This window comes from Mycetomoellerius zeteki, unplaced genomic scaffold (assembly GCF_001594055.1).
Source record: "Mycetomoellerius zeteki isolate Tzet28-1 unplaced genomic scaffold, Tzet1.0 scaffold403, whole genome shotgun sequence".
Classification (NCBI taxonomy): domain Eukaryota; kingdom Metazoa; phylum Arthropoda; class Insecta; order Hymenoptera; family Formicidae; genus Mycetomoellerius; species Mycetomoellerius zeteki.
In genome coordinates this window covers 2,722-14,293 of record NW_017257396.1, presented here as the reverse complement: position 1 = coordinate 14,293, position 11,572 = coordinate 2,722, and the positions used below count along the sequence as shown (strand labels likewise).

At 31.3% G+C, this 11,572-nt stretch overlaps 1 protein-coding gene across 1 annotated transcript; it reads left to right on the top strand.

Moving 5' to 3' along the window:
- Positions 1 to 600: 600 nt before the first annotated feature.
- LOC108726233 (uncharacterized) lies at positions 601 to 4,320 on the top strand (the record flags this gene model as incomplete). The annotated part of the gene is made up of 6 exons (XM_018453685.1): positions 601 to 992; positions 1,708 to 1,914; positions 2,083 to 2,412; positions 3,040 to 3,181; positions 3,248 to 3,423; positions 3,864 to 4,320. Coding segments are annotated over 6 exons (1,704 nt in total), but the record flags the coding sequence as incomplete, so codon positions are not given.
- Between the last annotated feature and the right edge of the window lie 7,252 nt (positions 4,321 to 11,572).

Below are 11,572 nucleotides of genomic sequence, written 5' to 3'. Positions count from 1 at the left end.
ATTAAAGAGCCTATTATATATTAAAATTAATTTTTTTCTGTAAAAATTAGCAAAGACTTCTTGTAACTGTAATTTGGAACGTTTTTTTTTAAATGCTTTTTCTCAAGATATTCGAATATCTCAATTTAAATGTTTCACCTTGTATATAATAAAATTATATCGTCAAAATATATATAATAAAACGAAGATTTAGATAGATAAAGAAGAAAGTGATAAGACTTTGATATCAAAAATAAAATTAACAAAAATATCAGTTAATAAGAGTATGGCGCGGTACTTTGTGTGTATATAAGTATTTAATTATAATTTATATACGTGCACAAAGTACCGTACCATATTCTTATTAGACGATCTTTTTGCTAATTGTGTTTTTAGATAAATATTAGTTAAATATGAGTAATATTTTAATAATAATGTTAGAAAGAAATTAATATATTTTTTTATTTTTTTTTTAATTAAACTTAGATTTCCGTGGAATCTATTCAGTTATGTGAAATATTCAACCCTAAATTAAATATACGTACAACAGTAGGTATAACAAGTTAAAGCTGGAATAAATGAATTTTTAATATAAACAATTTCTAATTATAATATTTATAGGCAAAACATCCACACCTTTTGGACACCATAGATAAAGAAAAAATTAAGTTGTCAAAGAAACGTCCAAATGAAGATTCCGTAAATAATTTTCCAAATAAATATACATTGGAAAGATGGGGTGCTGGGAGTTCAATGGCTACTCAAAAAGGACTGGATAAAGCAATACTACAGTTTATTGTTGAAAATATTCAACCTCTGTCCATTGTAGATAGTCCATCATTTATCAATTTGATTAGAATTGGACTTCCTTCACATGTTAATATAATGTGCAGAAAGACATTAAAAGAAAGACTTTGTCAAATGTATCATAGAATGAAGAATGCCCTGGAAAAAAAGTTGGCAGAAATAGAAATAGTTGCGACAACGGCAGATTTGTGGAGCAAAGGAAAAAGATATAATATGTATAACTTATATTAATAAACTCTATTGAGAGAAATGGCCAAAAACGAACTAACAAATGTCGCAAAGATAAAAATTAATAGTCACACAATTTAATCTTTTATTATGTTCAAGTTAATTTATATTTTGTAAATCATATACGACTGATGAAGACTTTGTGAAGTCGAAAGTAGTTTCGTTTAAATTTTTAATGTATCTAATATATTAAATTTAATTAATATTATTTTAACATCCATTATATTGTTAGCTTGTGTTTGGCCGTTTCTCTCGAGAGTTTATATTATAATTTCAATAACGAGCATTATTATTTAACTTTATATTAGTAAGAGTTATATAATTTTAATAAATTCTTTGCAGTGTTTTAAGATGTTGGCTAGTATAATAGATTATATTCCGATATTTACTACAAGTATTTAAAATTTATAGTGTATGTGACATACGTTATAGATTTTTAGTACTGGTGGTGAATGTCAAAACGTAGCCATTATTAAAATTATCGCTCAATGTAATAGTTTGTGATATTACTTTTAGTCGTAGATTGCGTTTCAAGTCCAACAAAGTGAATCGCCGCAGTTTATTAGAACTGAAAAAATGTAGTAATATTTACCTAGAAAATATTATTAAAATTTTTTAAGTAAATTGTAATACATTATATAGTATATATACATTATTGTGTGTTTATTATTTTGTTAAAATTTATATTTGTAGAAGTTACTTAGGAATTACTGTACACTGGATTAATCCTGAAACTTTAGAGAGAGAATCGGCTGCACTAGCTTGTCGCAGAATAAAAGGCAAACATACATACGACGTTTTAGCTCAGGCAATTAGTTCAGTCTTTCTCGAATACCATATCCAAAATAAAGTATGTGGTACAACAACCGACAACGGATCAAATTTTGTTAAAGCCTTCCAGTAAGTTTATGGTTATATATTTTATATACTCTTTAAAAAATTTTTTTAATTGATATATCTATATAATTAATATAAATAAAATGTAATTAAATACTACAGATGTAATTAAATAAAGTACGAGATAATTAACATAAGAGTTTAATGTAATTTAAAAAATAAAAATTATAGAAGTTTCCAGAAGGATGAAGATGAAGAATCTATTAATACAGAATTTCATAGTCTAAGTGATCTTTTAATTATTGATGATGTGGAAAATATAGATCCAGAAAGTTCATTTATTCTTCCACCACATCATAGATATGCAAGTCATACATTGAATCTTATAGCAGTGAAAGATTGTGATAAAGCTTTAGACAGTGATGCTGTATACAAGAAGAAATATAGAATGACATTCGCTAAACTAATAAAACTTTGGAATAAGCAAAATCAGTCAACACAAACAGCTGATAAAATAAAGGAAATTTGTAGTGTCTACTTAAAAACTCCTGTAATTACTAGGTAAGAAGATTTTTTATTGCAGAAGATAGTGGATGTATTCCGAATCGGATTAGCTTAGCTTATTTTTTCTCTTAGATGTTGGCAGTTCCGTAACTAAAAACCGGGAAGTGTTTTTAGTTACGAACCTATCGGCCGTCAAACTCAGCTACTGGCTTCTATTAGTTATGAGAGCCGACGGATTTGGAACACTTCTCGGTTTAGTTACGGAAATGCCAACATCTAGGAGAAAAAATAAGCTAAGCTAACCCGGTTTGGAATACACCCAATAAATAAAAGATCGATTTAGTTTTAAGACTGGTGATTGGTGTAATGCTTTTATCAGTGTGTGGATTGGATAATAAAGGCCTTTTTCATCAGCTCTGATTACAATTTTGAAATAAAAATTGGTTATGAATATTGGCCTTAGATTGAATAAATTTTATATATACTTATTTACTTATTTTATTATATCATCATTATATTACTTTATTATATCATCAAATATTAATCATTGGTTGAACCATTAATTTCTACTTCGCGTTTTTATATTTATCATTACTATATATCTCACTATTATATTTTGTCTCAAAATAATAAAAACAGTTATTTAAATTTTTATCTCATTTTCTAATCTTTATTTTAATACAGATGGAACTCTACTTTTGATTCAGTACTGCAACTAGTAAAACTTTTGAAAAATGATTCCGAAAAAATTAATCAGTGTCTGGATTATTGCAATTTGCAAAGACTAACAGAAAATGAAATTAAATTCCTAGAAGAATATTGTCAGGTGCATCTAGATAGTAATATACTAATATATAAAGTGGAATGTATCTCACTTTTTTATTTCGATTAGATTATGGAACCTTTGGCCCGAGCCTTGGATATAATACAGGGGGAAACAGGGATGTATATGGGATTTTTACTACCAGGTCTGAAAACTTTACAAGAAAAAATGGAAAAATTCAACAAAAACGGATTTACCCATTGTCAGGCGCTTATTACGGCTATTCAAGAAGGTTTAAATAAAAGGTACTTTGTTAATTTCATTGTGCTCTATTATTTTTAAATAACAGTTTTACTATAATATATATAGTTTAGAAAATGTCTCATTCTATATTTTTTCTTATACATCTTATACATACTTTCTCAGAATCTTTCATCGCGATAAGATTCAATGTATGTCTCATTATCAGACATTTATAATGTGGTAGAAGAGTAAACAAATTTTCTGCATCTATATTTTCTACATCTCCCATAATTAAAAGATTGCTTAAATTGTAAAATTTTCAAAAACATAAAATTACTTAATTTATGGTTGTATATTAATTGCTCACATCACTAATTGGCTAATATAATTACAGTGATGAAATAGTGAAAAATTACTAGGAACCAACTGATGTGAATGGTGTGTGCAATTAAGTTGTTTGCAAGTACGCCGTTCCAATTAATTTATATTTAATTTATTTTAGATTCTCGACATTATTTGAGGATAAGAACTTAATCATCGCAAGTTCTTTGCATCCGAAATTCAAGTTAAACTGGATAGACGGAGAAAAAAAGAAGCAAGCTAAAACTTATTTAGAAGAATTATTCGGTATTAAATCTACTGAAAGTTCCCCAGTTAGTGAAAAATCCATCGATCATGACGATTTTTTTCATTTTAACCAACGAACAAAAGAAACCGAATCTTTACAAGAAGAATTATACCGTTTTCTAAAGTTCAATAGTTCCAATGTTGACATGTTAAATGATTATCACAGAATAAAAAAATTCTTCATTAAATATAACACGGCACTCCCAAGTAGTGCTCCTGTCGAACGAATGTTCAGTATTGGTGGTTCCATAGTAACGCCACAGAGAGGGAATTTACACGATGATACAATCGAATACCAAATTCTGTTAAAAATTAATAAGAATTTTTATTAACATTTTGGATTAGCTGGAATTTATTTCCAACTTTTAGCCGAATATAAAAAGAATTTTTTTTTACAAAAAACATTGTATATGTGTGCTATTTCATATTTGTTTACATTACTTTAATGAAAAACGTCTTTTGCCATTTTCTTATCTTTTTGAATAAAATTGTATAACATGTAAATGTAAACCAGACTTTTTCTTTTGATTGTCCTAGGCTGCATTACTCTGATGACCCTGTGTATCATCCTTGGTTAATATTAGGTGAAAAATAAGAATAAAACGATACACGAAGGCAGTCTGATAACGTTTCTGAATGCAGCCCTAATAATATCGAAATGCTTAGTGAAAATTCCGATGAAAAAAGTAACTTAAAAGTAACTTAAAGTTACTTTTGTAACTTTTGTAACTGTAACGAATTACTTTTCAGAGTCAATAACTTGTAACGGTAATTAATTACTTTTATAAAGTAACTTTCCCATCCCTGAATAAATCTCAGCAGCACATCGCATTGTATATCGCTCTGACTATCTTCTTTTCGACACCTTCCGATTCCTCGTGATCGTTCGTGTACAATTCCGACCGTCACCAGCGGACCTGGTTTCCGGTACTTTCTCCTCGCAATCCTCACAACAATAATAAAATATAATAAAAAATAAATGGAACGTAACAATGAAAATAATCATCTTTCTAAATCAGTTTTAAGATAATTATTAATTATAAAAAGGAAATTCCTTAGGACTTGCTTTATTCTTAAACATTATAATTATCTTTAATCCTATTTATAATTAACTCTTTAATCTTTGGAAATATCTACCAATATGAATGCAATTTTAACTTCTAAAAAGATAGCATCATAAGTATATTGCTTATAAAAAATACTTATATCCATTTCAAAAAATTTATTCATTTGTCGTTTTCCATAGCTAGCAAATTGAATTAAATAATATTAAAATGTATTACAAAGTAATTCGAAACAATGTGTACTGATAAACTTTGCATCGAATTGTTATGAAAATGGCTCATACACATATTGTTACAAATTAATGTAGTTAAACAAACGTGTGTCATATTCCTGGTCGTATTCTGAGACGATTTCTCCTTTGGCAAAAATTTGTTTACTAATTCCAATTATTTAATCCCTTCTTATCTACTTCCTATAATATATCTTTCAAGCATATACTTGTAAACGTGAAACGCGTTTTAAAGTAATAAATTAAAAATTGGGGTAATAGATTAAAAACCCCAGCTTTCTCTTATATATATATATATATATAAAGTTAGCAGGATCAAATCAGTAGAATCAAATCGGACCTACTGGAATTTTTAGTACAAATTCGTACGTCCAATAAAAATTTTGTACCCTGTGCTATTTTGAAAAAAAAGATGTAGCGCTGTTAGCTTAGCACTAAGCTGGCAGGGCCAATACAAAATAAAAGAAAAAAATATCAGAAATCAATAGTATCGAATTTGTACTAATTTGAACTACCAAAAAAAATTCTATAATATGTATCATTTTCAAAAAAAACAGTGCTGATAGTTTAATATTTAAGCTGACAGAACCATACAAAAACAACATAAGGACCAAAATGAACAAAACTGAATTTGTACTAATTTGTATCATTGAAAGTAAGTAAATACTTTATATTTTTTCCCCTTACAAAATAATTGTAATTATTTTATAACATTTATAATACAAATTGTATTTGATACATAAAATGTACCATTATTTTTAATCTCCCAGCCATCATTAGATCACCTTTCTGAAACTCGACACTTGACTTAAAAAAATGCTTGACTTAACTTAATGCTCATTAAACAAATATTTTTATTAAAATCGAGTGCTACAAATTCATAAACGTTTTGTTATTGAGATCACTAAAAAATAGATTGTAAGTATATATATTAACAAAGTCATTGTAAGGATAAAAAAATATTAACTTAATTTCAATGGTACAAATTAATACAAATTTATTTTTGCCCTTGGGTTGTTTTTTTTATGGTACTGCCAGCTTAAACATTAAACTAGCAACGACACGTTTCCTTAGAAACGATACATAATTTAGAACTTTTTTCGTAGTACAAATTAGTACAAATTTGATCATATTGATTTCTGATATTCTTATTCTTTTTTTCTTTTAATTTCAATTAGTCCTGCCAGTTTAATGTTAAGCTAGCAGGGCAACGGTTTTTTTTTCAGAACAGCACAGAAAACAAAATTTTATTGAGAGTACAAATTAGTATAAAATGAGTACCAATAGGTCCAAAAAGGTTTAATAGGTCCGATTTGATTTTGCTGATTTGATCCTGCTAGCTTTATAGAGATAAAAAAACCTCGAGTATTTAATGTTGGATCTTATTCGGCACAGAAATATTAATTAAAAAATGTAGTTGTATTTATAATTTCGCGGTCATACTGTTATATATAAAAAAGGTATGTATTATATATTAACAAATTTATATTCAACAATTATATACAACAGTTCTGTCGAGAGTTCTGGGTAGCCCCCGCAGAGTTCTGTCGAAAATCCTAATGACGAAAATCCGTAAAGTTTGAACTGAAGAAGTTACGAGCGATTATAGTTCCATTTTCGAAATTAGATGAGCAAAAAATTTTTTGAAGAGTTTTGACAGTTCTATCGAGAGTTCTGGGTAGCCCCCGCAGAGTTCTATAAAATATCTTAATGAGAAATTTGTGTAAAAATGATACTGTCAAAGTTATGGCTGTTTTTTAAGTGTCAATTTCGGGTTTTTCAATGACGTTTTTTTTACTTTCTCGGACAGAACTATTTCTTAAACCTATCAGGAACTCTGGAACTATTGAAAATCTATCTAGAACTCTAATAAAAATTATTTTTTTCGGAAATGGGGAGCTGCGTGAAGTTAGCCCCCCATTTTTTAAATCGCGTTTTTATGGCTTTAATGGCCGGAACTATTTCTTAAATCTATCAGGAACTCTGGAACTATTGCAAATCTATTCAGAACTCTCAAAAAAAATTATTTTTTTAAATAATGGGTGGCTAGCTTCACAGGGTTAGTTTTACACAAATTTCTCATTAAGATATTTTATAGAACTCTGCGGGGGCTACCCAGAACTCTCGACAGAACTGTCAGAAGTCTTCAAAAAATTTTTTGCTCGTCTAATTTCGAAAATGGACACCTATAATCGCTCGTAACTTTTTCAGTTCAAACTTTACGGATTTTCGTCATTAGGATTTTCGACAGAACTCTGCGGGGGCTACCCAGAACTCTCGACAGAACTGTTGTATCATCTACATCCCTCACACTTATCATTATCCAGTTTCAGTTTTTTCGACGACGCGCTAACGAACTCCGAATCGCACTCAAATGAATGACGGTTAGGCGGGCGTCTATTTCCGATCTTGCTTCGTCTATGCGCTGTACTTCGATTTTTACTGCCTTTATGGCCTGCATACAACTTATCATTCATATTTCACTACTTTTCACTGATAAATAGAGTCAAAATAATAGCACAAACACGGAACTACAACTCGAACTGCAGCGTACAGCTGATTGACGAAACACGTGCTCTCACAGTGGTAAAGACGTAGTATTCAGTCTATAATAATGGTTTTATAGTATGTAATGACATCTATGACTCAATTTTGAAGTATATTCTCGACGATCGATAAGTTAGAGGCGTTTTTATGTGCGCGAGATTAAAAAATGCAGCGTCGACGATACAATCGAAATTTGCTATTTTTACGCTTCGGAGTTGTTCCAGAAAAATTAATTTTAAGAATATTTCTAAGTTGTGTTTACACAAGGACGTTATTGATTATGAATCTAGGGATGTTTTAGCGTATTTTAAGCCAATAAAAAAAAATGGAAAAAAAAATTTCAAACAGATATAACCCTTTAAATCCCGGTATGTCCGAAACTAAATATCTATTGTGCTTTAAAACTTTAGTGATTTGATACGGACCTTTATATTTTATACGGCGGATCTAACTTTGAACTTTGTCCTGGTTTCGATTGCAAGTTTTATACCGTGTAGGCGAGACATGTTTGCTGTCGTAATAAATTTTGTTATAATCACGAATTCTCTGAGTGGTGGCATCTTCAGATGCGACATCGAAATCTGACTGCCTTTCTTTAACTAAATCTTTATCAATTGAAAGCAAATCATCGATGAGATCTATAAGTATTCTGTCGGCGTGTTTACGACGATCCGAGAAGTAACTTGGAAGGCGTGTTTTTAATGCTTGAATGAAAAGAATTATTTAATACATATTGGACTTTATTTAAACAAGTCTTTCAATCTGCTGGGACATTTAACAATTTTTTTAGTGAGGATTTAATGAATCTGTTGACTCTTTCGACCAAGCCATTCGCCCAAGGTGACGCTACTGCGACGAGTCGATGTTTAATCGACTGATCCTTAACAAATGATTGAAATTCGGCGGAGGTGAAAGCAGTGCCTCTGTCTGTGACAATTTCATATGGTGACCAGAATATATCGAAAAGACGTTTCAAATGAAGATTGACTTCTTTTGTATTTGTGGACTTAGTAGGGAAGAGCCACGTAAAACGCGTGAACGAATCCACAATTACCAAGATATGACGATAACCGTCGTCTGTTGTCTGAAATGGACCGAAATGATTTATATGAATTAATTTAAATGGATCTTTTGATAGAGGTTCTAACTGCAGATCACCTTCGCGCGTATGCGAAGAGGAATTGGTCATTAGACACGTTAAACAATTGTCGATGTGGTTCGTGACTTTTCGTCTCATAGAAGGAAACCAATATGTATTTAAAATGCCTTGTATGGTCTTGTCTATGCCACAATGAGCCATGTCGTCATGGTATACTCGAATGACATTGGTCGTCATCGATTCCGGGACGACAAATCGCGAACGATCTTTATTCTTGTGATATACGAGACCGTTTACTAATTGGAACCTGTCGTTTTCTTTAAACTCTAATTCGTGAGCGATTGTTTTAATATGCGCGTCTCGCTGCTGTCTCAACTAGAGCTCATTTTCGAGGGGGAGAGCATCTATATAATTCACAGCGCGACTTAGTGCGTCAACATGCGTCATGCGTTCGTCGGTCCTATGTTTCATATTAAAAGTATAATTCTGCAGAGCTAATGTCCATCTGGCTATTTTCGAATTGAGATTTGCTTTATTGACTGCGAACACGAGCGCATTACAATCAGTAATTACTGTAAAGTTTAGTTCATATAAATATATGTGAAAACGTTCGATAGATCTAACTATTGCGAACATTTCCAGTTCAAAGCTGTGATAATTGCGTTCTGCTTGATTCGTAGCTTGACTAAAATAAGCTATCGGTTTCCAATCCCCGTTGGATTGTTTCTGCAATAATGTACCGCCTAATCCATGAGCACTTGCATTCGTGTGTAATTGCGTTTCTGCTTTCGGATTATAAAGACTTAATATCGGATACGAGATTAACTCTTTTTTCAGTTTATTAAACGAATCTATACGAAGTTCATTAAAATCAAGTTTCTGATTTGTTCAACAATTCCCAAAGAGGCTTAGTTTTAATCGAAAAATCTTTGACAAATTTTCTAAAATAATTAGTTAAACCCAAAAATCTTTCTAACTCTAAAACGTTACGCGGATACGGAAACTGACGAATTGCTTCTGTATGACGAGAACTAATTGTAATCTGGAGACACGGTAGTGTCTCGGCGCTAAGCTATGGCGCGAGCCACGGACGTGGCTCCTTTACGCGAACTGGAAAGTTGCGCCAGATCGAGGTTATCGGAAAGTCAATAAGGGCTGAACCGATCAACTTCTAAGTGTGCTCAATCGATTGCAACCGCTCGAAATATATAATAAAAGTGTTTTTATTTTTTTTCTACGTACCCTATAAGCGGAGATATCGCAACGCAAAGTTCCGAAGTGTCACCTTTTCAGATATAAATTTTTATTAAGATACGTCGTCATCGTCGACCGCATTCCACACATTCCTTTCGTGTCCTTCTGACATTCCTTACACAAGGAGCGCTAGTTTTTCGCGTCCTTCACTTTCTTTAATACACAAGGAGCGCTAGTGATACATAATAATCGGCGAGCGCTGCGATCTTGAGACACGACAGTGTCGCGGCACTAAGTATGGCGTGAGTCTGTACTACGATAGCGACACGGTCGCTTTTTCACAACAGGATCGGTAAAGTTATAATAATAAAACACTTGGTAATTGCTAATAAAAATTAGGAAATATAATGAAAAAACGATTTATTCGATTTAACAAAAGGAAATTAAATATAAATGAAATTATTCGCTGGTTGTTTAGACTAAACTCAGTAAATGTTCATTACGCGAATTATTTTACATCAGCATATTATATTCAGACTCATACAACTCATATTATTAAACATGTGTGCTCGTTATCGATTTACTTTCAACGATTATTTCCGTCAACAATTATTCTGTTCAAACCGCGCTTGTTACCGGTACCGACACTGTCAGAATTCATGATAGTGTTCTACCGATCAGCTGTTTACTTCGTGTCACACGATGTACTCATTCACAACCTTTCCTTTGTTCTCGCGAAGCGAAGGATATCTCTCGATACGTGTGTGTATCTATCGCTTAACGATCAAGTTCAGTTGACTTCAAATAAAGCTCAGCAGCACATCTCATTGTACATCGCTCTAATTCTTTATTCTTTTCTACACCTTCTGACTCCTCGTGATTGTTCGCGTATAATTCCGACATCACCAGCGGACCTGGTTTCCGGTACCACTTTCCTTTCGCAATACTCACAACACTGGTATTGGTTAATAACTTACATTAGTTAGGAAATAATAATGAAAAAATTTAATAAAAAAAGATTGAACGAAAATAGAATTATACACTGGTTTGTTAACTATTAATTAACATTTACAAGTGTGTAATTTTGTTTTCATCCGATCTCCTTTTGTTAAATATTGAATTATTGAGTTATAAACAAAACAAATGGAGATCGAGATCGAATAAATCGTCATCATCTTTTGGCTTAGTTAACAAATATAGCGTATAATTACATTTCCGTTTGATCTCCTTTTGTTAAATAATAAGTTATAAACAAATGGATATCAAGATCGAATAAATCGCTTTCTTTATCATTTCCTAACTTAGAGCCTTTGTCACCAAGCTCATTTAACTTAATTGGGCCAATTAATCCATCGGAATTGACCAATCTGTCAATTCATCAAACAAAATGACAAATGCGATTGGTCAGTTCCGATGGACTAGTTAGATCAACTGAGCTTGGTGACAGTGG